This window comes from Plecotus auritus (genome assembly GCF_963455305.1).
Source record: "Plecotus auritus genome assembly, chromosome: 6".
NCBI classification, from domain to species: domain Eukaryota; kingdom Metazoa; phylum Chordata; class Mammalia; order Chiroptera; family Vespertilionidae; genus Plecotus; species Plecotus auritus.
The window spans coordinates 107,695,708-107,723,575 of NC_137773.1; the positions used below are offsets into that span (position 1 = coordinate 107,695,708).

Below are 27,868 nucleotides of genomic sequence, written 5' to 3' on the forward strand. Positions count from 1 at the left end.
GGGGGCCTGTCTCCTGACTGGGTGTGTGTGGGGCCTGTCTCCTGACTGAGTCTCTAGACTGACCCTGTCTCCCCTCTGCCCACCCACCCCGCAGCCCCGCCGTTGGTATTCAGGGAGCCCTTGCAAAACCTGCAGGCTGAGGAAGGCACAAGGGCCAGCCTGCGATGTGAGCTGTCCGAGCCCAGGGCTGTGGTCTGGAGCAAGGGTGGCCTGGAGCTGCAGGCCGATGGGCGCCGGGAGCCACGGCAGCAGGGCTGCATGGTGGAGCTGGTGCTGCGGGACCTGCGCTGGGAAGATACGGGCGAGTACACCTGCACCTGTGGCTCCCAGGCCACCAGCGCCACCGTCACCGTCACAGGTGGGCCCCAAGATGGTCTTTGCCTTCTGCACAGGCCCTGCATGCTTTGGGGGGCCCTCTGGGCTGCAGTCCCATACTGGAGTCCAATCTGAGAGGACCCTGGCTCGGGCAGGGCTGGTGGACGGACCTGACCGGATGTTCGGTTGACCCTACATCCCCCCTCCCCACAGCTGCACCTGTACGGTTCCTCCGGGAACTGCAGGCCCAGGAGGTGGATGAGGGTGGGACGGCACGCCTGTGCTGTGAGCTGAGCCGGGAGGGCGCCAGTGTGGAGTGGCGCAAGGGCTTGCTGCACCTCTTCCCCTGCGCCAAGTACCAGATGGTTCAGGAAGGTGTGACTGTGGAGCTGCTGGTGCACGATGCAGAGCAGGAGGATGCTGGAGACTACACCTGTGACACAGGCCACGCACAGAGCACTGCCAGACTCTCAGTTCGCGGTGAGCTGCCCACTGGTGCCTGCCTTCCCCGGGCCCCTCAGACCCTGTGGAGTGGAGGGTGGGGTGCCTTGCTCAGCACTTCTAAGTCCCCCTTTGGCCCCCCAGCCCCCAGGCCCATGTTCCAGACTGAGCTGCAGGACGCAGAGCAGGAGGTGGGCAGCCTGGCCCGGCTGTGCTGCCAGCTGAGTGAGGTGGAGCCTGGGGCCCCTGTGCAGTGGCTCAAGGAGGGTGTGGAGCTACACATGGGCTCAAAGTACGAGATGCGTCACCAGGGGGCCATGTGTGAACTGCTGATCCACGGGCTCGAGGCCAAGGACTCGGGCCAGTATGCCTGCGTGGTGGGTGGCCAGAAAACCATGGCCTCTGTCAAGGTCAGAGGTGAGCCCTTCCCTAATAGCTGCCCTGTGACCCCCTCTCTCCAGGTGCTGTCCCAAGGGTGGCTCTCAGGCCCTTGGGGTTACAAGCTCTCAATTCTCATTTCGGCATCACTCCCCTGTCAACAGTGGGAAAAGGGAGGCTGTGGCCCCTGGATGCTGCCCTGCCTCCTGCCCCTAGTTGGCAGGTAGGGCAGCCTGACTTGGGCTGCCCTCTCTGAGCCCCTGCCTGTCTGTGTGAAGGTCTTGCCTTCCTGATGTCCCAGCCAGGGCAGGGCTGACCGCGGGGTGGGGATGGAAAGAGGCAGCTCCCCACTCTGCAGCCCCTTGCCTACTTCCTCCTAACAGAGATGCCTGAGCCCATCTTTGCCCCTAGGAGTCTCTGTTTGTAGCAAATCAGGTGATGAATGCTATGTGAGGCAGATAGAAGCCGTAACAGGATAAGTGTGTGAGAGTATCCTGGAAGGCTTCCTGGAAGAGGGAGAGTTAGAGGTTCACCTGGATGCTCAGGCCTGACTGGTAAAGGGTCCCATCACCCACACCGCAGAGCCTGAGGTAACCATTGTGTGAGGCCTGGTTGACATGGAGGTGCAGGCTGACAGGGAGGTGGAGTTCAGCTGTGAGGTGTCGAGGGCAAGGGCCACAGCTGCCCAGGGGTGCCTCCAGGGCCTGCCACTGCAAAGCAGCAAGGTGGCAGAGGTGGCTGTGCAGGGCGACCACACCCACATGCTGCAGCTGAAGGGTGTGACATGAAGTTGCAAGCACAGTCTTCTTCCACAAGTCCTCAGCCCAGCTCACTGTCCGTGGGAGTGGATGAGGGTGGCTGCCCCTCTCAGCACACTCGGAGCCCAAATGTCCAGACCCTATTGGGAGACAGAGGCAGACTGCAAGGGTCCCTGCTTTGGAGATTGGGAACTAGCCCCATGCATGGGTGGTTCTGAGGTGGCTCGAGATGCCAGGGTTGAGTGGTACCCTGTATGCTTATCTACAGAAATTGGGGTGGGGTGCTGGGGGCAGACTTCAGAACTGGGAGGTGCTCCTGACAGTGGAGCATCCCAGCTACTGAGACTGATGCCACACTTCCCTTGGTGCAGCCCCCCAGGTGACCATTCTGGAGCCCCTACAAGATGTGCAGCTCAGTGAGGGCCAGGATGCTCATTTCCGATGCCGGCTGTCCAGGGCCTCTGGCCAGGAGGCTCGCTGGGCCTTGGGAGGTGTGCCCCTGCAGGCCAACGAAATGAATGACATTACAGTGGAGCAAGGCACACTCCACTTGCTCACTCTACACAAGGTGGGACCCTGGGACCTGCCTCCATCCACATGCTCCCAGGATGTGGGAGGAGAAGGTTCCAACTCCCATTGGATTGGCCTGGGGAGTTGTCAGGAGACACGGTTTGAACAGGCTGCCAGGCTGAGACCCCATCTCCGCTCCCACAGGTGACCCTCGAGGATGTTGGAACCATCAGTTTCCAGGTGGGCTCATGTAGCTCAGAGGCCCAGCTGAAGGTCACAGGTGGGCAGCCCCCTCCCACACCTGGCAAGGTGATGTCTCCATATCCCTCCCTAGTCAAAGAGCTGTTGGGGGTGGTGTGGTCAGAAATCCAGGTCTTCCAGCAGTTATCTTGCCTTGGGTGGCAGTTTTCTGACCCCTGACTGCCAACGCAGTGAACTGGATAGCCCACTGAGGTGGGCTGGTGAAGATCAGCTTGGGAGATTCTGGTGTGCATGTGGGGTCCCTGTGTGGGGATTAGCACTGTCTGCAGGAGGGAGGTGGGGAGTCTGGCCATTGGGGCAGGGGGTTGAGCCCTAATGTTGAAGCCCTCTGTATGGCTACTCCTATGGCACAGGTCATCTTAACAAACATGTGCATATTTGACAGGCTCCCAGGTGATGGTGCAATAGCATACCTGTGACACGTGTACAGTTTTTGGGTATAGTGTAGTTGGCCTCAGGCATGCAAACAGGATTTCAAGAACCTTCAACTTAGATTATACCTTGTCTGCAGAGCTGGTTATTCTTGAGTGCCCCTCATCTGCTGTTCTATTCCTGGTTCTCACACCAGTCCCATCCATCTAACCAACTGTCTACCATCCATCCACCATTCATCCCTCATCCACCCACCCACCATCCACCCATCCACCATACTTCATCATTCACCCATTCATCCATCCATTCATCCATCCATCCATCTATCCATCAATCATTCATTCATCCAACACATAGCATCCTGTCACCATCCATCATCTATCCATCCATCCACCATCAATCCATCCACCATTAATCTATCTTCCATCTATCCACCATCTAACATCCTTCATTATTGATCCATCCATTTACCATCCATCCACCATCCATCTATCCATCCACCAACATCCATCTATCCATCCACCAACATCCATCCATTAATCTAGTCAACTATTTATCCATTCATTTATCAACCATCCATCTACCCAACCATTCATCTGTTCACCTATCCATTCATCCATTCACCATCTATCATCCATTGAACAAACCCTCTAAGCCTCTACCTTTGTCTAAGTCTCGGATCTTCAGAGGGGCCAGGTGCAGCTCTGCCATCTGGGAGCTCCCAATCCACTGGGATAATTGGACATTAGAGACAAAGCATGTCCCGGGTCTTCAGGGGTGAACAGATATGGCGAGTTCTGTGGCCTCTGGTGCTGGGAAAGACTCTGTGGTCTCTGGGATTGGGAAAGGCCTCAAGTTGAATGGTGGGAGAGGGGCAGTGTCCCAGGTATCGTGATCTGGCTGGGCCAGAAAAGGCTTTGTGTGTTCATCAGGGTGGTTGGTTGTGAGGGGGGACATGGAGCTGGGTTGGGACTTATAGGTCTTGCTGAGGGTTGTGTCTTGACCCCTGTCAGCCAAGTCCCAGCCTGTGCCAACTGACCTGTGTGCAGACACTTGGCCATGTCCTTGGGGGAGGGAAATGGCCTGGGGTGTCCTGATAGGTGTTATATAGACCAGCTTAGGAACAGTGCTGGAAGTGGGAATGGGGAGCTGGTGGAGCAGTCAGGGACTGTCAGATGTGCACTCTCTGAAGAGGGCTGGCTGGGGCTGGAGTTTTGGTGGTGCATGCCCAGGAAGGTTTCTGAGAGGAGCCTAGCTGGGTCAGGTGTGGGAGCACAGATCAGGCAGCAGCTGGGTTGGGGAAGCCCCTGTGCTAGGGCCTGCTGTGTGCTGGGGCAGAAAGGAGTTGCCATGGGCATTAGGGCCCTGGAATTTTAGGGCTGGGGACCACAGGTGACATCTGGCCATGTGGCCTTCTGGGAATAGAAGAAGCATCTGCTTCCACACTTGCAGGGACGGAAGGCTTACTACCTGAGGTAGACCCCACCCTCTCAGAGTGGCAGCCCCACAGCCTCTCCTCCCCACCACCTCATAGTCATGGGGCTTGGGACTTGTCATTCTGATTGCTGAAGAGGCTGTGGATGCATGTCTTCTGTGTATTTTTGTGAAGCCAGGTGTATTCTGGAGAGGGGTATGAGTGCAGGGACACTGAGCCCGCTCGCTGAGTGGTTTGAATGTATCATTTCGTGAGCAGGGTGGGATAGCTGGCCCAAGTTGATCTCTAAACCCCAGTGCCAGGGATCCCCAAAATTGTATACCCCCCACATAGTCCCGTGGGCCCAGGGCACCCCAGCCTGCCCTCCTATTGCCCTCTTGTGCAGAGGCAGCACCATGCCTGGTACGTGGCTTGCAGAATGTGGACGTCTTTGCGGGGGATGTGGCCATGTTCTCCTGTGAGGTGTCCTGTGCGGGTGGGCCCGAGGCCTGCTGGTGGCTGGATGGGACTCTGCTGCAGGACAGCCCTCAGAGTGCCATCTGCGTGCATGATGGGACGGTTCATTCCCTCACGCTGTCGGGCCTGGGGGTTGCTGACTCAGGCACCGTCACCTACCGTGCAGGGCCCCTGGTCTCCACGGCCAAGTTGTTGGTCAAAGGTACCAGCCAATGGGACTCCGCCCGCACTAATGCTTCTGCCATCGCTGCTCCTGCAAGCTTCCTGCAGGCTCCGGGGCAGGGGGTTGGGGGCTGGCATTGCTCCACACGTGCCATGTATGGACACTCACACGTGTGGAAGGCCAACTTCATGCCCACCTGCTCGTGGGACACTGAGTGCTGGTGCCACCTGGTCGCCACTCTGCGGCTGCACCTATCTCAGGCGTATACCCAGAGGGCAGCCTTCCCACCTTGCCCCAGCCTGCCCTATCCCTGCTCAAGGCTGCTTACACTGCTGTGGTTTGGGTTGGGGGTCTTGTGCTCTTTTGGGACAGAGCTAGCCATTGGGGAGGGCAGTGGGCTGCCAGGGACCCCTCAGTCCACTCCTAGCCGGGTGCTCCTGGGACAGCCGCTTGGTGTGGTTTCACCTGGCGTGTTTGCAGATGGGTTTGCACTGTTGAAGAGTAAATGGACATTCCCCCAGGTCCAAGGAGCAAACCATTTGTTGAGTAGGCTTTTTCCAGGTGGAGATGAGATGGCGCCCCCTAGAGGGTGGAGAAGTCCCAAAAAAGGAACAAGTTGGGCTGGGGGTGCTATGTGCGCAGCAGATGCTGAGGGCCCCTGAACTTTCAGGAGGAGGTGTTGTGTCCCTGCTGGTGCTCCATGCTCCCCAGGCCCAGGGAGGAAAGGGCTCAGGAGGTCAGAGGGGCCAGGAGGGGACAAGTGGATGGAGGCCGTCTGCCATGGGTGGGGTGTGTAGGGGCAAGGCTTGCACTATGTGGAGGGTCCTGGGCCACCATGGCCAGTTCCTTTCCTGCCAAAAGCCCCTCGCTTGCTTGCCGATGAACTGCTGCTGCTGACCGCAGAGGGCGGGTAGGCGCTGGTCACACGGCTCAGGCTTACACGTGCCCGGCGTGTTGGCCGACAGATCCCGCAGTGGAGGTGGTCAGTGCCATGCAAGACCTGGCGGTGGAGGAGGGTGGCCCGGCCGAGCTCCTCTGCCAGTACTCACGGCCAGTGCAGGCCACGTGGAAGATGGACGAGCAGGAGGTGCGCGCCGACGGGCGTCGCGTCATCATAGAACAGGACTGGACCGTGGCCAGGCTGTCCTTCAGGCCAGCCTTGCCCTGCGACAGTGGCATCTATTCTTGTGAGGCTGCGGGCACCCGAGTGGTGGCTCTGCTGCAAGTGCAAGGTGAGGCCGCCCAGCAGGCAGCCCAGGCCTAGCAGGCTTTGGCATGGTTCCAGCCAAGACGCAACGGTGGAGCATCAGGCAGGGGCATCCAGCAGTGCATGACCGTGCCAGTACTAGAAAGACAGGATCTGAGCAGTTGGTCCTGCTGAATCTGGCTGGGCCCTGAGCCCACCCATCCAGACCCCACCCTTCCTCAAGCAGCCTGATAACACAGGGTGGCTGGACAGGCCCTGGGCTGAGACTACACCTAAAGAACCTGCATCCAAAACACTGGGAGGTAGAGGCAGGCAAGGAAGCAGCCTCTGGGCGGGTGAGCAAGCAGGCCTGGGGCCGCAAGACCCTCCGCAGGGCTCTACGTGGGGCTGTGTCCCCACATCCTGGGCTCAGATCCCAGCTCTGCCCCTTCCCAGGCTGTCACTTGGAGGGTGCACCAAGCCCCATGTCCTTGAGAGGATATGCTGTTGGGGAATCAAGAGTAGCCGCCCCCCTGTATGGAAGGGGGCATTGTTTGGCTGAAGCCACTTGAACTTTGGGAAAATCTGAACTGTCCCTGGTTGGGAGTGAGCTAGAGAGTGGAGACAGTTGTCGGGGCCATCCAAGCTGGATAGCAGGTGTGAGCAGGTGAGACCAGTCTCCCACTGGCCACACGAGGTCACAACCTCCTTCCCCATCCCCCATTCCCTCACTAGTTCAACAACTAAGTTTTGTAAACATTTTTGGGGGGCACCTGTGAGCACATCAGGGAACAGACAAAACTCCCTCCATTCACCGCAGCACTCCAACGTCCTCATTGGAAATGTGATTGGAGCAGTGTGTCCCCGGCCTGGGGGATGGGTCTGGGGCTCCTGAACATCTGGGTAGAGCCTTCAGCCACAGGCAGGGCCACATGGAGAAGGGAGCAGTGTAAGGAAGGGGGACAGTGGGGCTCTGGGGCTTGCTGCTGCTTTAAAATCTGAGGGGTTATAAAACACAATGGTGACATCCTTGGGTAGGAAGTAAGGGTGAGCTCCAGCAATGACCTTACCGGCCTCCCCCTTACTCCCCACCCCTCCTGTCTCCGTCAGCTGGCCCTGATCATGCCATCCAGCAGAATGGAGTCAGACGCCTAAGTCCCTGTCAGCTCTAACGTGGGGAGGAGAGGGGCTGGGCCAAGGGGGAGTCTGCTCTGTTGTGGGAAAGCAGTGGGAGCAGGATGTGGGTAGCCCAGCAGGTCCTTTGTTTTGAGACACCCTCCCCACTTCATTCCCTGGGCCCCTGTCCAGAGGAGACACCCCTGCCTATGGCATGGGCCTGGACGCTAACCGATCTGGGAGGGTGCATCCTGGCTGTGTGTGGGTTCCGTCTGGGGCACGTATCCAGACAGCAGTTGGGGCTATGGGCTCAGACCTCCAGCTCAGTGACTGCAGTGGCTCCTTGCTGTCATGTGGGTCAAACTCAGTCCTTTCCTAGCATCCAGGCCAGCCCTGGGTCACCTGGAGCTCCTTTCCTGCCTGATCTCACCACCTGGCCCCTTGCATCCTTCACCCCACTGACATGACTCCCCTCTGTCCCCCATGCATCCCTCCTTCATTCCCACTGTAGTGTCCCCTCTTGTCACTCCTCTTGGCTGGATGCCTGTCCTGGAAACGGCACTAGGAGGTGGCAAGCCTCACAGTCAGTCATTGAGTTCATGGCCTCCGTGGAAAATGCATGGCCGTTTATTGTAGACTCTCAGACTTTTTAGGAGAGAACCAGAGAGGGCTGGGGAAGATGGCAGAGGTCTCTCTGGTCCCAGCGAGTGAGAGTAGCAGCCCAGCAGGTCTGATAGCACTGGCCCGGAGACAGCGGAAAGGGGGACAGTAGAACCCCACCTGCAGCCAGGGCAAGGGTGGGAGCACCTGTGGGGTTTCTCTCCTGTGAGGTGGGGAAGACCCCCATCCTGACACTAGCGTGGTGATGGTGTGGAGGTGGGCAGGGCCTTGGGAGGACATGCATGAAGGCTCCACGTGGACATCACTGGTGGCCCGCTGTTTGGCCCTGTGTCATGGGGGGCATTTCTATGTGGCCTGGGCAGTGAGGGCTCCCACGCCCTGAGTCACCCCTCCATCCCCTAGCCAAGAATACAGTGGTGCGTGGCCTGGAGAACGTGGAGGTGCCCGAGGGGGGCGAAGCGCTGTTCGAGTGCCAGCTGTCCCTGCCAGAGGTGGCTGCACACACCTGGCTGCTGGATGACCAGCCCGTGTTCAGCTCAGAGAACGCCGAGGTGGTCTACTTTGAGAATGGTCTGCGGCACCTGCTGCTGCTCAAAAACCTGCGGCCTCAGGACAGCTGCCGGGTGACCTTCCTGGCTGGGGATGTGGTGACCTCAGCATTCCTCACCGTCAGAGGTGGGTGTGCGGGTGGAGGTCTCTGCGACCCCTCCCACTGGATACTCTGCTGAAGGGATGAGGAGGGGTTGTGCTGGGCCTGCAGGTTGGGTGGGTCTCTCAGACCCTTCCCACTAGGGGGTAGAGGTGTGGTCCTGGGTCTCTGAGACCCCTCCCACCAGATGCCGGGGTGCAAGGAGAACCGGTGGTCACAGGGGGCGTGGGTCTCTCAGAGGCTTTCCACCAGATACTGCCTTTATAGGGGGAGGGTGGGCAGAGTGGGGAGGGCTGTTAAGGAGGGCTGTTGGTCTCTGAGGCTCCATCCCACTGGAGGCTTGGAATTTGGAGAACAATGATCTCAGAGATCAGATCTCTAAGACTCCTCCCACGGGAGCTGGGCCCCAACTTGGCTCGGAGGTAGAGGGAGGGCTGAGGACTTGGCTCGGAGGTAGAGGGAGGGCTGAGGGGGAAAGGTCTCCCAGCACCGGGAGGCCATCGTCCTGGTCCCAAGCTCATGCCCTGGCCCCGCCCGCAGGCTGGCGCCTGGAGGTCCTGGAGCCCCCACGGGATGCGGCCGTGGGGGCAGGAAGGCAGGCCCACTTCAGCTGCACGCTCAGCGAGGCGGTGCCCGTGGGCGAGGCAACCTGGTACATCAATGGGGCTGCAGTGCAGCCTGACGACGAGGACTGGATGGTGACCGCAGATGGCAGCCACCACACGCTGCTGCTGCGCCGCGCCCGGCCACACCATGCCGGCGAAGTCACCTTTGCCGCCCGCGATGCCGTGGCCTCCGCGCGGCTCACGGTGCTGGGTGGGTGGCTCGGGTGCTGGACTCTCCCATGGGTGGGTAGGGGCGGAGGTTCCAGCTCCAGAAGCTACTGCAGGCTCTCCGTGTCCTCCCACCAGGCGCACAGCATTCACTCCCGGAGACAGGAGCCCAGGCACCACGGCTCACAGGCCTGGGGGGTGATCTGTTCGTGCCCTCACTGCGCCCCAGAATCAGACCCTAGGGCAGGAGGGGCTGTGCCCCATATGAGAAAATGGAGACCAAATTGACCGCCCTCCCCCGCAGGCCTCCCGGACCCCCCGGAGGACGCCGAGGTGGTGGGACGCAGTGACCGCTCCGTGACACTGTCTTGGGTGGCCCCCGCAAGCGATGGCGGTGGTGGTCTTCGTGGCTACCGGGTGGAGATGAAGCCATCGGCCACTGGGGAGTGGCAGCTGTGCCACGAGCTGGTGTCTGAGCCCGAGTGCGTTGTGGACGGCCTGGCCCCTGGGGAGACCTACCGCTTCCGCGTGGCAGCTGTGGGCCCTGCAGGCGCCGGAGAGCCCGTGCACCTGCCCCAGACAGTGAGGCTCGGTGAGTTGCTGCCCTGGTCCTGGCGGATAAGGTTGGGGGGGTCCAGCCTGGAGCACTCAGCCTCCCTAAACTGGAAGGTCGGCGCGTCCTTACTGATGCGCTCATCCTCAGCAGAGCCCCTGGAAACTGCGCCCGCTCCCCTCGCTCTGGAGAGCCGGCAGGTGGCGGCTGGCCAGGATCTGCGTCTGGAATGTGAGGTGCTGGAGGCTGGAGAGGTTGTCTGGCTGAAGGGAACGGAGCGCATCCAGCCTGGGGGGCGCTTCCAGGTTCTTTGCCAGAGTGGGCGACAGACACTGGTGATTCGGGGCTTCTCAGCAGAGGACCAGGGCGAGTACCGCTGCGCCCCTGCCAGGGATCCCATCTCTGCTGCTGCCACGGCCTTCCAGGGTGCGTCCTCCAGGGCCCAGCATGCGGGAGTGGAGGAGTTGGGGGAAACCCTGGGGTAGGGGGGACCCCCACAGCAAGGGGTCCACTTGGGGAGTTTGCCTCACACCAAGGGAAACTGAGGCTTGCTGGGGAGACGCACAGACCCTGCATGGCTCAGCCTCATGTCTGAACCCACATCTCTGGCGTCTTAGGATGCACCACCTCCCTGAATGTGATTTTGGCCATCACAGTCCTGGATACCCACTGCTGGTCCCTTAAGTCCTCAGGCCCCTGTGCTCTGAGTCCCCCTGCACTGTGTCTCCTCCCCTCTGCACTGTGAACCTCCCATGACCTCTGAGCATCACTCACCTCACTCTGAGGACTGAGGCCTGAGCAGGGGAAGTTGAGGCTCAAGGAGAGGGGTTTGGAGCCTCTGAAACCTTGTAAAGGCTGTGCCATCAGAGCTCTCCAGAAGCCCTGGTGGGCAGCAGAGGCCTATTGAGGGGAACCACGGTCGGCAGCCCAGTTCCCACCTGGCTGACCAGTCTCCTGCTGTCCACAGTGGTGCTGACACCAGGATCCAGAGATGAGGTCCCTGCACAGCCCAGCCTGCCTCCTGAGGCAGCCCAGGAGGGTGACCTGCACCTGCTGTGGGAGGCCCTGGCTCGAAAGCGCCGCATGAGCCGCGAGCCCACACTGGACTCCATCAGCGAGCTGCCTGAGGAGGACGGGCGCCTGCAGCGCCTGCGGCAAGAGGCAGAGGACCTGGCCCCTGACCTATCTGAGGACTACTCCACAGCCGATGAACTGGCACGCACTGGTGAGGCCGACCTCTCACACACCAGCTCTGACGACGAGTCCCGAGCAGGCACTCCTTCCCTGGTCACCTACCTTAAGAAGGCTGGGAAGCCTGGCACCTCTCCACTGGCCAGTAAGGTGAGCCTCCAGCCTGGCCTGCAAGGTAGGCCTAGTGTCTCAGATCTTTGCCACTCATTGTCCATCCATGCATCATCTTATCCACCCATTCACCATTCCACCGACCCATCCATTCAATAAGCCTTTGTCCATCCATCCGTCATCATCCATTTATCCATCCATCAGCCATCCAGTTATCCATTCATGCATCTACCACCATCAACCCTCCATCCATGCACCTCCGTTTATCACCATCTATCCACACATTCACCCATCCGCCCACCAATCCACCATTCACCCATCCATCCATTCACTTGCTGTCCATAGGTCTATACCACCCATTTATCCATCCATCCATCTATCCATCCATCCATCCATCCATCCATCCATCCATCCATTCATCACCATCCATTTATTAATCCATCTGCCATCCACTTAACCACTTATCTATCCATTCAGCCATCATGCATCTTTCATCTATTTATCCATCCACTGATGTACCCATCCCTCATTTCCCTGAAGAGCTGGGACTGGCCCCTCTGTAGTGCTCCTCACAACCCAGTGAGTCTCCATCTGGGTGTAAAGTGATTTCAGGGAAGGTGGGCTTGATTTTTGTGACAACAGGAGCCATCAAGTATCGGGCCTCAGTGAAGGTAGTGCAGCTGCCAGCAGCGGAGGCAGAGTGGCCTGCTGGAGCTGGGATCAGACCGGGTTCTGCCTCTAGCCTACCCCGGAGGCCCCTGCCCATCCTTTCCCTGATCCAGGCCTTAGTTTCCCTACCCGATCTGTGTACACAGGTTGGGGCTCCAGCAGTCCCTTCTGGAAAGCTGCAGAAGCAGCAGAAACAGCCGACCACAGTGTGCCCACTGCCAGGAGACCTGAGTATTGAAGACCTCAGTGACCCATCTCTGGACAAGGCAGCCATGAAGATCCAGGCTGCCTTCAAGGGTTACAAGGTGCGGAAGGAGATGAGGCAGCAGGAGGGGCCCGTGTTCCGGAGCACATTTGGAGACACCGAGGCACAGGTGGGAGACATCTTACGTCTGGAGTGTGTGGTGTCCAGCAAAGCAGAGGTGCAAGCTCGTTGGCTGAAGGACGGTGTGGAGCTGACGGATGGCAGGCACCACCACATTGACCAGCTCAGGGACGGCACCTGTTCTCTGCTGGTCACTGGCGTGGGCCATGCTGATGCGGGCTGCTACACCTGCCAGGTGAGCAGCAAGTTTGGCTGTACGGTCCACAGTGCCCACGTGGCTGTCAGTGGGACGGAGAGTGAGGCTGAGAGCTCCTCTGGTGGAGAAGTGGATGACGCCTTCCGGCGGGCAGCCCGGCGGCTGCACCGCCTCTTCCGCACCAAGGGCCCAGCTGAGGTTTCGGAGGAGGAGATCTTCCTGAGTGCCGATGAGGGCTCAGGGGAGCCTGAGGAGCCTGGGGACTGGCAGACGTACCGCGAGGATGAGCACTTGGTTTGCATCCGCTTTGAGGCACTGGCTGAGGCCCGTCGGGCGGCCACCCACTTCCAGGAGATGTTCAACATGCTAGGCATTGGGGTGGACATCAGCCTGTTGGAGCAGGGACCCCGGGGGGTGGAGATACGCATCGCCAAGGTGGCCCTTGCCCCCACAGTGCCTTTGGAGCCAGTGCCCAGCTTGCGGACCACAGAGGCTGGTGAGTCTGTGAGCCACCTGGGGTGGGGCGGAAGAGGAGAGGCGAGGCTGGTGCATGACCAGGGTCAGCTGAGAGGTCAAGGAGTTGGCTGGATCCCAGCCTCTGGCTCTTGGCAGATGCTGCCCACTGAGGTTGGCAGAGCCTGACTTGGTGGTGGATGGAGCTCCAGCTCCACCCAGTTCTGCCTGTTATTGTCAGAGCCTCAGCGTTCTTATCTGTACCCTGGCTGTGGGAATGCTGACTTTTGTTTGTGTTTTTCTCCATGAGGGTTTGAGATGCAACCTGTATAAAAAGTGGGGTTCTGTGTGGTCCGGTCTGCACCCCATTTCCTGCTCCAGCAACAAAAATTAATTAAAAAGCCACATCACTGTTCACTTGTATGTCCCTAGAAATGGCAGAAGGGGTGTTATTCACTCACAGTGTTGTGCCTTGAAAATGTCCCTCTCCATTCTGAGCGTGAGGCCTCAAACCCTGGACTCCCAGCCACAATGCCTTGGTCCTCCCTCCACTTCCCCGCCTGCACACTTCCTGCCTGCTGTCCCTCTGGCCACAAGGTGGCTTGGGAGCCAGGTTGACAAAGGGAGGACTCCCCTAAGGAATGGGGAGGAGGGAAGAGCTCAGAGAGCAGAGACAGTGCTGTTTAGCTGCTTGGTCTGTGAGTGCTCTCCCTTGAATGGGGGCCTTGCGGGTCACACGGGTGCACCGGCTGCAGCCCAGGTAATTGGGCACGGGGGCTGCTACTGACTTGTATGCTCTACCTGTCCCTCCCAGCCCCAGTATTCCTGACTGAGTTGCAGAATCAGGAGGTGCTGGACGGGTACCCTGTGAGCTTCGACTGTGTGGTGACAGGCCAGCCCGTGCCCAGTGTGCGCTGGTTCAAGGATGGGAGGATCCTGGAGGAGGATGACCACTACATGATCAGTGATGACCAACAGGGCGGCCACCAGCTCATCATCACGGCTGTGGTGCCTGCAGACATGGGTGTCTACCGCTGCCTGGCTGAGAACAGCATGGGTGTGTCCTCCACCAAGGCTGAGCTCCGAGTGGACTGTGAGTGTGGCCGGCCTGTTTTGCTGGCCTAGGGTGGGCGGCTCAGGGCATTCTGGCTGGGGGGCGGGCAGTGCTGGGTTGGATGATGTCTTGTGGCTGATGGAGAGCTCTCTGGGAGCCCCTTGGAGGGGAGAGGGATAGGGGCCTTAACTCTTTGAGAAGCGTCAGGGATGAGGAGAGACCCAGAAAGGCTTGGAGGTGTCCTGGGGCATGGTGGGTGATCAATGGCACTGTGGGCAATAAGAAATATGTACCAGGTCTCATCCCTGGTTCCTGGCTCAGAACTCTTAAATCTCTTAAAATTCCTAAGTGACAAGTCACTAAAGCAGTGACTCCTGCAGGGCTTCTAGATGGCTTCAGGATGGAGGATGGCCACAGAAAAGACCACATCATGGTCCCTATAAATATGTCTAACTGATTTTTTAAAAATATATTTTTATTAATTTCAGAGAGGAAGAGAGATAGAAAAATCAATGATGAGAATCATTGGTCAGCTGCCTCCGGCACATCCCCTGCTGGGGATAGAGGCTGCAACCTGGGCATGTGTCCTGACCGGAAGTCGTACTGAGACCTCCTGGTTCATAGGTCAACATGAGCCACGCCAGCTGGACATGTCTAACTGATTTTTGACAAAAGTGCAAAAGCAATTGAGTGGAGTAAGGATAAAGTTTCAAAGATGGCCCTGGAGTAATTTGGACATTTATAAGAAGAAGAAAAAAGAACCTAGACCATATATAAAAATTAACTCAAAATGGATTACATCCTTAATGTAAATATAAAACTTTAGAAAAACAATAGGAGGAAATCTTCAGTAGCTAGAGCTAGGAAAGATCTTTGTATACTTGACTGGTAAAAGAAAAAATTAGTAAAATGGACTTCATCAGAGTTAAAATCTTTTGTTGGTGTGGAGCAATGAAGTATTTCTTAAAAATTGATTTTAGAGAGAGGAAGGGAGAGAGAGACAGAGAAACATTGCTATGAGAAACATTGATTGGTTGGTTGCATCCTTTATGCACCCCCATTGGGGATCAAACCCACAACCCGGGTATGTGCCCTGACCAGGAATCACACCTGCCACCTTATAGTGTATGGGACAATGCTCTAACCAAATGAGCCACACTGGCTAGAGAGAGAGAATGAAATTCTATAGGCTGAGAGAAAATATCCACAAACCATATATCTTGTGAAGGACTTTATCTAAACTATATAAAGAATGCTCAATTTTAAACAGTAAAAAAATGTTTAAAAATCTAATTAGAACAGGAGCATGTGCAGACACTTCATGGGAAAGGACACAGAGATGACAAGTAAATGTGTCAAAGGTCTTCCACACATTAACCAACAGGAAAATGCAAACCAGGACCCTAGCAAAACATCCCTGCCCACAGTGGAATGACTAACATAAAAATTGTGCTGCCACCACATGCAGGTGAGGGGGCAGAGAAATGGGACCCTTATGCACTGCTGGTGGGTGTCAGTGTAAGAAACATGCAAACCCTGTACAGAATTTTTGTGAGTATTTGAACCAAACTGTTGACAATTGCCAGGAAGCAAAATTTCAACAGATTGAGATAATGCTCCAGGGAATGGCAGTTTTACACCTTATTTTATACATTACAATCAAAAGAGATGTAAATGGGTTACATGAAATTCATTGGTGGTAGATTAGGGAGAAGGGAGAAAGCAAGAGGGGGGCCTCTGGGATTGGGTACAAAGTAAAATGATAGACATATACATCTTTTAGGTAGGTGGGTACTGGATAGTTAAAAGTCAACAATTAACATGATAAACACAACGATGAGAGGATTTGTAGTCTCTGGTCTGGTGCATTGGTTGTGCCCTGAGCGGTCCAGAAAAAGAGGAGTTACCCTGACATTCCAAAGGTGTGTTATCGTAGATGCAAAAGACAATAGACAGGCTTAGTCAAGGTAAGATTCACTTTTGTGAGGAAAGATTCTAGCCTAGGACATGATTACCCACCATAAACTGCTTTTAGCTAAAAAATTTTAATTTCACACCATCCTTTGTGGTTACTTTAGGTCTTTGATTTTGCAAGACTGTCACACAGGCCTTCCCTGAGCTTCTCAGGTAGCATGTAGCACCTTTTCATCCACATGGGAGTGGAAAATGGTGCAGCTACTCTGGATCATGGTAGGGAATCTACAATAATAAAAGAGTAAGATGCAAATTGACTGTACCTTCACAACACCCACCAGCCAATCAGGAGTGAGTATGCAAATTAACCCAACAAAGATGGTGGGGTAATTTGCATATGCAGGCACCGAGTGGCCAGGGGAGGGGCAGGGCGGGACGCTTGCATTGTCGCCATGGCAATGATGCAGGCATTCCACACCGCCCCAACCGCTCCAGGCCTCTGGGCAGCGTGGGAAGGCAGAAAGATGGCTCCGGCGGAGTGAAGGTAGTGCAGGCAGCCAGGGGAAGGAAGGCCCGTTCTTGCACAAATCTTTGTGCATCTGGCCTCTAGTCTTCTATAATAATAAAAGCATAATATGCAAATTGACCGATCAGCCGAACAGTGGAACGACCATCTGGATGACCTTCCAGATAAAGCCGGGGTTGTAAAGGCCAAGGCAGCTGTCGCAGCTACAAGGGCTGAGCCCCTTGCACGAATTTTGTGCATGGGGCCTCTAGTTTTTTATAAAACTAATCATGTACTTACCATAAGACCCAACCATCATTTTGTTGGTCATTTATTCAAGAAATGAAAACTCAAATTCATAACACAACCTATACCCAAATGTTCATAGTAGCTTTATTCCTAATAGCCAAAAACTGGTAATGACCCATCTGTCCTCAGGGGTTGAATGGTTAACTGTGCTCTATGGAATGCTAGTCAGCAAGGAAAAGGAACATGTCATTGACACGTGCAGCAAGTGTCATAAAACACACACACACTCAGTGGAGTTCATGTGAAACTTGTAAAATCTGAACAAGGTCAGTGTATGGATTAATGTCACTAATGGATTAGTTAAAAGTTAACCTTGCCAGTATAGGATTAACCTTGCCAGTAACTGGGTGAAGATATATGGGATCTCTATATTATTTCTTTTTTTTTTAATTGATTTTTTTAAGAGAGAGATAAAGGGAGAGGGAGGGAGAGAGCCATGCTGGCTGGGCTCTATACTATTTCTCAAAACAGCATGTGAATCTACAGTTGTCTCAAAATAAGAAGGAAAAAACTAGTCCAGCCACTGAGGCTCAGTGGTTGAGCATCGACCAACCTGTGACCCAGAAGGTCGCGGTTCGATTCCCAGTTGCAGGCTTGATCCCCAGTAGGGGGTGTGTAGGAGGCAGCCAATCAAAGATGCTCTCTCATCATTGATGTTTCTATCTCTCCCTCTCCCTTCTTCTCTGAAAACAATAAAAATATTTTTAAAAAAGGAAAAAACTATTAAAAACACAACAATAACAAGTAGATTATCTTAAATAAGATAAGAGCATACACATGTCCCCATGTACCTCTATTTCCATGCTCTGTGTTCTGCTGTGTGGGTCTAGATTTCCATCTGGTGTCTTTCTGCCTGAAGGATGTCTTCTAACATTGTGTGGAGACTGGATATGCTGGAATTCTTTCAGCTTTTGTATATCTGGGGAAAAAAATCTTTATTTTGGTTTTGGTTTTGAAAGATAGTTTTGCTCAAATAGCTTTTTCTTTCCATACTTTAAAGATGTAGCTCCTCCCCAGCCTGTGTGACTCGGTGGTTGAGCATCAACCTATGAACCAGAGGTCACGGTTGGATTCCCGGTCAGGGCACATGCCCAGGTTGCGGGCTCAATCGCCAGTAGGGGGCATGCAGGAGGCAACTGATCAATGATTCTCTCATTGATGTTTCTATCTCTCTCTCCCTTCCTCTCTGAAATCAAGAAAATAATTTTAAAAACCCAAAAAACAAAAAGATGTAGCTCCCCTGTATACTAATTTGTATTATTTCCAGTGAGAAATACGGCATTATTCTTGCCTTTGGTTCTCTGTACATAACTTGTCTTTTCCATTGGGATTTTTTTTTATGTTTGTACACCATAGAATTCACCATTTAAAAATGTATAACTCACCAGTGTTTACTATATTCACAGCGTTGTGCAATCACCACTACCATCTAGTTCCAGAACGTTTTTATCATCTCAGGTGGAAACCTCATACCCATTAGCCGTCACTCTCTATCCCTCTCCCCCAGCCACTGGAAACTGCTAATCGACTTTCTGTCTCTCTGAAGTTGCCTATTCTGGACATTTCATAGAAATAGAATCATATAATATATGGCCTTTTGTGTCTGGCTTCTGTCACTGAGCATGTTTCTAAGGCCCATTCATGTGGGAACATATATCAATACTTCATTCCTTTTTATGGCTGAAAAATATTCCATTGTATATGGACTTCTCATCTATTCATTGGATGACATTTATCCACTGGTTGTTTTGGCTATTATGAATGATGCTGCTATGAACAATCAAGTACAAGTTTTTATGCAGACATGTTTTCAGTTCTCTTGGGTATGTAGCTATGAGTGGAATTACTGGTTAAAGTGGTAACTGTTTCTTTAACTTCTAAAGAAACCTCCAAACTGTTTTTCCACAACAGCTGCACCATTTTACACTCCCAGCAGCAATGTATTAGCCTTCCAGTTACCTCCTGGCCAGCACTTGTTATGTTAATTTCTTTAATAACAGCCATCCAAGGGGTGTGAGGTGTTATCTCATGATTTTGATTGTATTTTTCTAGTAATAATGACTTTTGATATTGTATGTCTTCTTTGGGAAAATATTCAAATCCTTGACCCATTTTTAAATTGGGTTATTTGTGTTTTTTTTTTAAATTTTGAGTTGTGAGAGTCCTTTTTATATTCTGGGTACTAGATCTTTATTAGATATACTAGAGGCCCAGTGCATGAAAATTCATGCACTGGAGGGGGGTCACTCAGCCCGGCCTGCCCCCTCTCACAGTCCGGGAGTCCTCAGGGGCAGGAGGCGACCCGGCAATCAGGGGAAGGTCACGCCCCATCACACCTCTGCTGCTGCCACTGCCGGCAGCACAAGCCTCAGCTGGCCCTGGTTACCTGAGCCTCGGGCGGCCCTGGGTGGCTGGGCAGCCACCACCCGAGGTTTGCCTGTGTCTCAGGCCGTCCTGGGCGGCTGGGGGCCTGAGGGGACTGGGGAACTCCGGATGCAGGCCTGCAGAGCAGCCGGGCACCTGCCACCCCAGCGGGGCTGAGGGCACTAGGCACCGCCATCTTGTGGCTGTGGGCACTGCCATCTTTGAGGGCGGGGCAGTCAATTAGCATATTCCCTCCTTATTGGCTGTGGGCGTCACCATCTTTGCGACAGCATGAGGGTCAATTAGCATATTCCCTCTTTATTAGGGAGGATGATTTTAAAATATTTTCTCCCATTCTGTAGGTTGTCTCTTCACTTTCTTTACAGTGTCCTTTGATGCATGAGTTTTTAATTTTTATGAAGTCCAGTTTATCTACTTTTTCTTTGGATGCTTATACTTTGGTTGTCATGTCTTAGAATCCATTGCCTAATCCAAGGCCATAAAGATTTACACCTATGCTTTCTCTTTAAGTTTTTATAGTTTTAGCTCTTATAGTTAGATCTTTGGTCTATTTTATGTTCATTTTGTATATGGTGTGAGGTAAGGGCCCAAATTCATTTTTTCATGTGGAAATCCAGTTGTCCCAACACCATGTTGCAAAGACTATTTTCCCCCATAAAATTATCTTGGAACTATTGTCCAAAACTAATTTCTATTAAATGTATGGCTTTATTTCTGACTCTCATTTCTATTCCACTGATCTAAATGTCTGTTGTTATGACATTGCCACATTATAGCTTTGCAGTAAGTTTAGAAATATAGACATAGTAGTCCTCCAAGTTTAACTTCATTTGTCTTTGGGTGTGGCCAGCAAATGACAGTTGTTCTTTTTCAAGATTGTTTTGAACAATCTGGATCTCTTGCATTATTTTATAAATTGTAGGACTGGTTTGTCAATCTCCGCAAAAATGGTCCCTGGATATTTTTTAAGATTTTATCACTGGTTTTGAGTAATTTGATTATGATAATTGTTAGAAATAAGGGAACCCCAAAACCAGGGGTCCTGACAGAACACAAAGGATATTTGGGAGCCAGACAGCAAGGCAAATATCTTTACTTCCGCAGGAGGGTGCACACACATAGGGTCTGGCAGCATGTGTACACTGAGCAGGCAGTCAGCTCAGGGTTTTATGCCTGATGCACGTGATCTGTCCCTCACTCTTGATTGGTCAGAGCTTAGGCTCACGGTCTTGGTCAATTGGCTAATTTAAAGAAAAAAGGAGGGGTTGACCTTTGTCATTTCAAAATGGTGGCCCCCAGGGAAGCTGCAAGTCACATGGGCCAAAATGCTGGCTGCCTAAACTCCCTTCTTTGACAGAAAAGATTAATTGTTTATTCTCACAATTCCCCCCTTTTCTTTTATATAGTTATTTTCTTTAAACTTGGCTAACATTAGTTGACTTTCATGCTCTGCAATGTTTAGGAGATTATTTTGCTGTTTGGTCAATGTGGTTTCAATTACCCTTGGGATAAAACCTCTCATACATGGCATAATAGAACATCCCATTACTGTAACTCCTAACATGATTATCAAAGAGGTGAATATGGACACCATCATCCCCTTCCATTCTCTGAACCATTGCTCTAGTGAATTGGAGAAAGGGTCCTCAATTCCAGGATTCTCAGCTAACTCATTAGCTAAATTGTTAATCCCTGTATGGCCTTGGTGATGGTTCCGTCTGGACCTGTGTTGTCAGGGATGAATGTACACTGGACCCCCAACATTATATATACTCCTTCTTTTTCTGCCAAAATCAGATCCAAGGCCAATATATTCTCCCATGTCATCCTGCTGGTGGCATCTAGTTGTTTAGCTATACCTTTAACTGCATCTCAGAGTATAGTTAATAATCCTTTGTTGATTATAGTAAATATAATTAATCCAACTACATTCTTGTTTACAGTGGACCACCAAAACAGGACAGATTTAAATCCTGCAGCAATCTGATTTCTAACCTTAAACTTGTTTGGCACTCCTCCTGGAACCCTAATGGATCTGTGTATATATGGGGATCAAAGGGACCCCTTGGACTCTCTTCTTCCTAGTCCATCTGTTGAAAAAGGTTTACTATATGCCAAAGGGAAAAGGATAGCCAATTGTATCAGAGCACAAGTTCTGCTCCAACTGCTGGGCAAGACCTCAAGTAAGGGTTCCCCACAGTACCACCAGACATCAACATGGGGTTTTGACAATGCAAAATGATTGGTTTCTGAGGATACTTAGTCATTTACACATCTGGATAAATTTTCCATAAACTCTGAGTACTGTTCTCCCCCACCTTGAGAGGCAGGAGGTATAGTTTACATTGGAAGTGGGGGATGGATCATTGTGGGGGATCCTTGCTCTTTACCTCTGTTGGATGGGAACAACAGGGAGAGAGTATTATAGGAAGCGTTTCCCCAGGCAGTTTCTTCCTGATACAGGACAAGCACACATTCCATCCAGGTACTGTCTGAGGTCCATTAGAATGGAAATGGGACCACTTGGGTTTCTCGCCTTCATGCCCCTCAAACGTAACAGTCACTTTTATTCAGGGTGCATACAGAATATTTAATCCATTCCACCCAGGCATTCGTTTCCTTATATCCTACTTCTATTTGCATGGTGGTGGCAGTGGTCTGTAGGCCCTAAGGGACCTTGTCCTGTGACATCTAATCCTAAATTTAGTCCTAGCCAATTTTTTGGCTTAAAAGCTGTAATATCCAAGTCATTCAAGTTATCTGTAATCAATAACTTAACTGGGTAAGCATGATCCACATTATACACATTTCTCCAGTCCACATTGTAAGCCCCTGCAATTTTCCAGAGCCCTAAAGCAAATAGACAGCTTACAGTTTCTTTAGTGTTAATTTCAAGGGGATATGTCCTAGTATGGCTGTCCAAGTTGAGGTGTCTCCACCCAGGGAAGCTGGTGGTCCGCCCTTAACCGTGTGTAGGTCCAACCTCATTCTGCAGTCCAAACAGAGGTCTCAGTGGTAAGCAAGACAAGGTATGGTGCCCTAGCCAGTTTGGCTCAGTAGATAGAGCGTTGGCCTGCGGACTCAAGGGTCCCAGGTTCGATTCCGGTCAAGGGCATGTACGTTGGTTGCAGGCACATCCCCGGTAGAGGGCGTGTAGGAGGCAGCTGATTGATGTTTCTCTCTCCTCTCATCGATGTTTCTAACTCTCTATCCCTCTCCCTTCCTCTCTGTAAAAAAAATCAATAAAAAAAAAAATATATAAAAAAAGACAAGGTATGCCCTTTCCCAGGAGGGTTCCAACTTGTATCCCTCCATGTCTTTACCAGAACATAGTCTCCCAGTCAATGGCACTGAGCCAGGAACTCAAGAGGAGAGTCAGGAGGCCTTCTAACCTGAGGGAGATTAAAGTAGAAGAGGTACCCAGTACATAGTTCTTAAGAAATTGGCCCCTAATCTCCATCGTAGGAAGATCTTGAGGCATTCCAGGGCCTATTGGAATGACCTAAAGCCAATTCTACGTCAAGAAAAAATTTAACTTCATTTGTCCTTGGGTGTGGCCAGCAAAGGACACTAATTAGATTTCTGCTATCTGTCTCCTTGAGTACGTTGATATAAGCTATTTGCCCTCTGGTTAGAGAGGCAAAATGCAAATCATTTACTGTTAAGTGTCCTTGGTTTGGGGAAGATGGGATTTACTAGATAGTTCCAAATTGCACTTAACCATCTCAGTTTCCCTATTCCACTTGTCTTGGCTTACTGCCCTATGTCATTTATATAACATCCTTTCCTCACAAACCTTACAAACTTTCAGAACCCACCTTCTTTTTCCTTCAAAATGACACCAAAACCATAATTTCTTTCCAATTGGAATTCTTTTGGGGGGAATTCTTAACTCTTAGAAACCTTAATTTTTAGGTGACATGTAAGTAAGTAACATCCCTCAGATTTGCAATATATTCACATTTTGAAGATATATTTTAAATAAAATACAAGACTTATTCATTCAAATCCATCCTCTAGATTCTCCATACAAGGCATACTCAGATTAACATTTTAGTATCATGTTATTTCAAAATAGCTAAATGTTTAACAATTTTTACCATTTAGCCCAGCAAACTCAAAATTTTAAGTTACATGCCCCCAGGACCTGAGAGTCAACCTTGGACTTGGGAGTCAACCTTGGAATGTGGTCCCTCATTCAAGAACTGCCCATTATTATGGAAACATTAATCTTATTGCCCAAAAAAGGGAGTCCCACCCCAGCCCACATTGCTTACTTCCCCATGCTTGTAATCCCTACTTCCCCATGTAATCTTTGTCCATATGTTCCTAAACCAGCGGAGAGCAAACAGCCCCCAAAAGATAGAAATCAGTAACCATTACACACAGACAAAAAATTTCACTAGCTTAGAATTTCTGGCAGCTGACACCCTGAGAAGGAAAGCAGGAAAAATCCCCAAGATTAAGAATTCTTGGCAGCTGCTTGGGTGTACCTGCAATCTCTGCCACATGTTCAGCCTTGCCACAAATAGCTGGGCTCCCCCAAAGCGAGACGTGCCCCATCTTAAATTAAACCTGCTGAAACCGGTTTGGCTCGGTGGATAGAGCGTCAGCCTGCGGACTCAAGGGTCCCAGGTTCGATTCCGGTCAAGGGCACATACCTTGGTTGCGGGCACATCCCCAGTAGGAGGTGTGCAGGAGGCAACTGATCGATGTTTCTCTCTCATCGATGTTTCTAGCTCTCTATCTCTCTCCCTTCCTCTCTGTAAAAAATCAATAAAATATATTAAAAAAAAAAAATTAAACCAAACAACAAGGAGACACAAAACATCTTATACAGGTGCGCACAACCCACAGGTAAAGCTTCACACCATGCTCCTTGTCTGTCTGGCTACAGACACCAAAGAATGCCCTGATTAAAAAACCACCAAAGCAGAACAATGTCTCCTGTCCCTGGTTCGGAGACTGTCCTTCCCCTGAACCTCAGCATTCTCCCTAATGAACTATCTGGGAGAATGTATTCCCTAGGCCTAGAATTTTTGTTTTCCCATCCTCAGAAAGTCCCTTGTGACTATGTGCTCAACCTCCCATATTGGAAATTTCTCACACTCCCCAAGATCCGCTTCAAACCTCTCTGGCCACTTCCCTCACAGAACTCTGAACTAGCTTCATGTCCAAGACACATCCCAGTCACATATACCCAACCTCTGAGGATACCCAACCACCAAAGTAGTACTCAGTCCAATTCTCCACCTTGGCTCATGCATGAGGTTACCTGATTTCCATGGTTCTCGTTTGCTTGGGCCCTTCCTGCATTGCTAGCTGACTCTCTATCCCAAGCTCGTAATTGGCCCGGGGGGTAATGGCTGTCCCTCCTCACCGAGGCAGCCACAACTTGGCAGCAGGGCGCACCTCCCTCCTCAGGAGAGGGGTCCAATTGGCCCCATAGTGACTATTGGAATCCTGGAAGAGCCCCCAAATTGTTACAAATAAGGTAAACCCCCAAAACCAGGGGTCCTGTCAGAACACAAAGCATACTCAGGAGCCAGATAGTAAGGCAGATATCATTACTCCCGCAGGAGGATGCACAGACACATAGTCTGGCAGCACATGCACACTGAACAGGTGATCCACTGAAGGTTTTATGCCTGACACACATGATCTGTCCCTCACCCTTGATTGGTCAGAGGTTAGGCTCACAGTCTTGCACTATTGGCTAATTTAAAGGAAGGAGCTGACCTTTGTCATTTCAAAATGGTGGTCCCCAGGGGAGCTGCAAGTCATGAGGGCCAACATGGTGGCTGCCTAAACTCCCTTCTTTGACAGAAAAGATTACTTGTTTATTCCCACATATTTTTTGGTGCACTTTTCCTTTTTAATTTTTAAAAATTGATTTGAGAGAGAAAGAGAGAGAGGGAGAGGGAGAAAGCGATAAAATCATTGACCAGCTGCCTCTTGCACGCCCCCTACTGGGGATCGAGCCCACAACCTGGGCACGTGCCCTGACCAGGAATTAAAACTGGTGATCTCTTAGTGCATGGGATGATGCTCAACCACTGAACCACATCAGTCAGGGCTGGTGCACTGTTCTTTATGTTCCCCTTATGCTTGCAGTTAATTAAGCTTCTTGGAATTTGGGGGTTTATAGTTTTCAATAAGTTTGGATTTTTTTTTTTTTGCCATTATTTCTTCAAATAATTGTCTTTTCCCCTTATTTGGTGACTTCAGTTACATAAAGCCACAGTGCAGCTCATTGATACTCTTAAGTTTTTAAAACTATTTTTTCTCTGTGCATTTCAGTTGGATTTTTCTATTGCTATGCCTATGCAGTCACTGCTCTTAGTATCTAATCTGCTGTTAGTCTCATCTACTGTATTTTTTGTCTCCAGAAATTCTACTTGACTCTTCTTTATATGCCCTCTCTACTTAACTTTTCAAACACAGAGAATACAGTTCTGATACCTGCATGTCCTTCTCTGGCAGTTCTAATGTCAGGTCAGTTTTGACTGATCATTCTCCACATCGAGGGTCCTGTGTTCCTGCCTCCTTGCGTGTCTGCAGACTTCTGACTGGGTGCCTGACACTGCGAGTCTTGCCTTGCAGGGAGCTGGATGTTGTGCATTCCTGCAGGTCTCCTGGAGCTATGTTCTGGAAAACAGCGGCTCCTTTGGAAGCACTTTGGTTGTTTGGTGTGTGGTTTGTTAGGTGAGGCCAAGGCAGCGCTCACGCAGGGCTAATTCTCTTCCTACTGGGGAGAGAACGCTCCTGGGTACCTTCCAGATGCCTGTAGGTTGGGTTTCCAGTCTGGCTGTGGAAATAGGAGCATCCCAGACCTTGTGCCCCTCCAGCATGTTTCCTCTAGCATCTCAGATGGCTCTTCCCTCACATGCACGTGCTAATCAGTCATCTGCTTAATCCCCGAAGGAGGGATCCCTCTGTGTAGCTGCCTCTTCTCTGTTTTCTGTCCTGTGACTCCAGCTGCCTTCTGTCTCCTCAACTCAGGGTCTGCCTGGCTCTGCCTCAGCTTCCTCTTCTGGGCCTGAAGGCAAGAAGCTGGGGCAATCACAAGGCTCACCATTGTTTCCTGTCTATAAGGGGTCAGTGTCCTTGCTTAATGCTCATTGACTTGAAACCATTCTGATGATTCTGTACCCAATTCCAAACAATTCTCTCACACCAGCTGGGTGTCTTATAATTTAACTCAGTTTGACATTATCTACTTGAAGATAGTGTCAGACCCCACAGGTTAAGGGCTCAGGACCACAAGAGTGAAAGGGTTCAGATGCCAATGGTAAGTCCAAGTTGTCACCTGTGCTTCTATATATCAGAGGTTCTCACAGCCATCTCCTCGGGTTCCATTAATTTGCTAGAGTGGCTCACAGAACTCAGAGAAACATTTACTTACGAGGTCACTGTCTTACTGTAAAAATTATAACTCAGGAACTACCAGGTGGAAGAGATGCACAGGACAGGGATGGGGAAGGGGGAGGGGCTTGCATGCTCTCTGAGCCCAGCACTCTCCCTGCAGCTCCACGTGCCCACCAACTGGGAAGCTCTCCAAACTCCCGTCCTTTTGGGTGTTCCTGGAGGCTCCATCACACAGGCACAGTTGATTCAACCTCCAGCCCCTCTACCTTCCCTCGAGGGACTGAAACTTCCAACTCTCTAATCATATGGTTGCTTGTCCTGGCAACCAGCCCTGTCTTAGGGGCTTTCCAAAAGCCACATTATTAACATAAACTCAGGTGTGCTTGACAGGGGCTTGCTAGGAATTTGAAGGAAACTCCAAGGGTTTTAGGAGCTCTGTGCCAGGAACGGTAAAAAACAAAATATATATTACTTACTATAAATCATAACATTGCAACCATTGTTTCATGTATTTTTGTTTGTTTTAATTGTTTCAACTGGAGGGTGTCTTAGTTCATGCTGCTCTAACAAAGTACCGAAGACAGGGTGGCTTATGAACAACAGAAATGTATTTCTGCGTTTTGGAGGCTGAAAGTCCAAGGGCAGGTGCCAGCACAGTTGGCTTCTTCTGAGTCATAGATGGCCCTCCTGGCTGCGTCCTCACATGGTGGAAGGAGTATTGTGGGGTCCCTTTTATAAGGGCACTAACCCCATTTCTAATGGCCCCACCCTCATGACCTTGTCACCCCCCAAAGGTCCCACATCCGAATGCCATCACCTTTGAGGTTAGGCTTCAGCATATGAATTTTGGGGGCACACAAACATCCTGTCCATAGCAGAGGGCAGATCCAGTCTGTGTTACACCATCATGGCTACAAGTGGAAGCCCCCAGCTGAGTCCCAGATACACCAATCCCTGCCCCTTAGTGGGATGGAATTGGAAGATGTTGCCACTTACCCTGCCTGCCATTTGTGAAGCTCAGAGTCACCCATGTCTATAATTTGTTGGGTCTTGTAGTTACAGGCCTAGAACTTGGGCTGGTAACAGCCTGGGGGTGGGGAGGGACCACAGGGCAGCTGTGTCCCTATGACTTCTGACTCAGGAGGGTAAGTGGCTGCAGGAACAGCTGTGCAGGGAGAACCAGGTGCCTCTGGGGTGGGGCTGTGCCTGGACAGAGGGAACGCAGCCTGGCTTCAGCTTCACCCTTCGTTCCCAGTGACCAGCACTGACTATGACACTGCCGCGGATGCCACCGAGACCTCGTCCTACTTCAGCGCCCAAGGCTACCAGTCCAGGTGGGGGCCATACAGGGGTGGCAGTGCCCAGCAGGCTGGCAGTCCCCAGCCCTGGCATAGGGGTGGC

General features: G+C 51.9%; 1 protein-coding gene across 1 annotated transcript in view; it reads left to right on the forward strand.

Moving 5' to 3' along the window:
• OBSCN (obscurin, cytoskeletal calmodulin and titin-interacting RhoGEF) overlaps positions 1-27,868 on the forward strand; it is a gene marked incomplete at its 5' end in the record, with an annotated part of 172,327 nt that overhangs the window by 107,824 nt on the left and 36,635 nt on the right. The window contains 17 exon segments of the mRNA XM_080676888.1: positions 95-358; positions 529-795; positions 901-1,173; positions 1,717-1,736; positions 1,740-1,918; positions 1,920-1,978; positions 2,264-2,460; positions 2,607-2,682; positions 4,856-5,128; positions 6,055-6,321; positions 8,415-8,687; positions 9,202-9,477; positions 9,739-10,413; positions 10,955-11,328; positions 12,105-12,975; positions 13,747-14,025; positions 27,723-27,801. Of these exon segments, the coding sequence (XP_080533014.1) occupies positions 95-358; positions 529-795; positions 901-1,173; positions 1,717-1,736; positions 1,740-1,918; positions 1,920-1,978; positions 2,264-2,460; positions 2,607-2,682; positions 4,856-5,128; positions 6,055-6,321; positions 8,415-8,687; positions 9,202-9,477; positions 9,739-10,413; positions 10,955-11,328; positions 12,105-12,975; positions 13,747-14,025; positions 27,723-27,801 (4,702 nt within the window).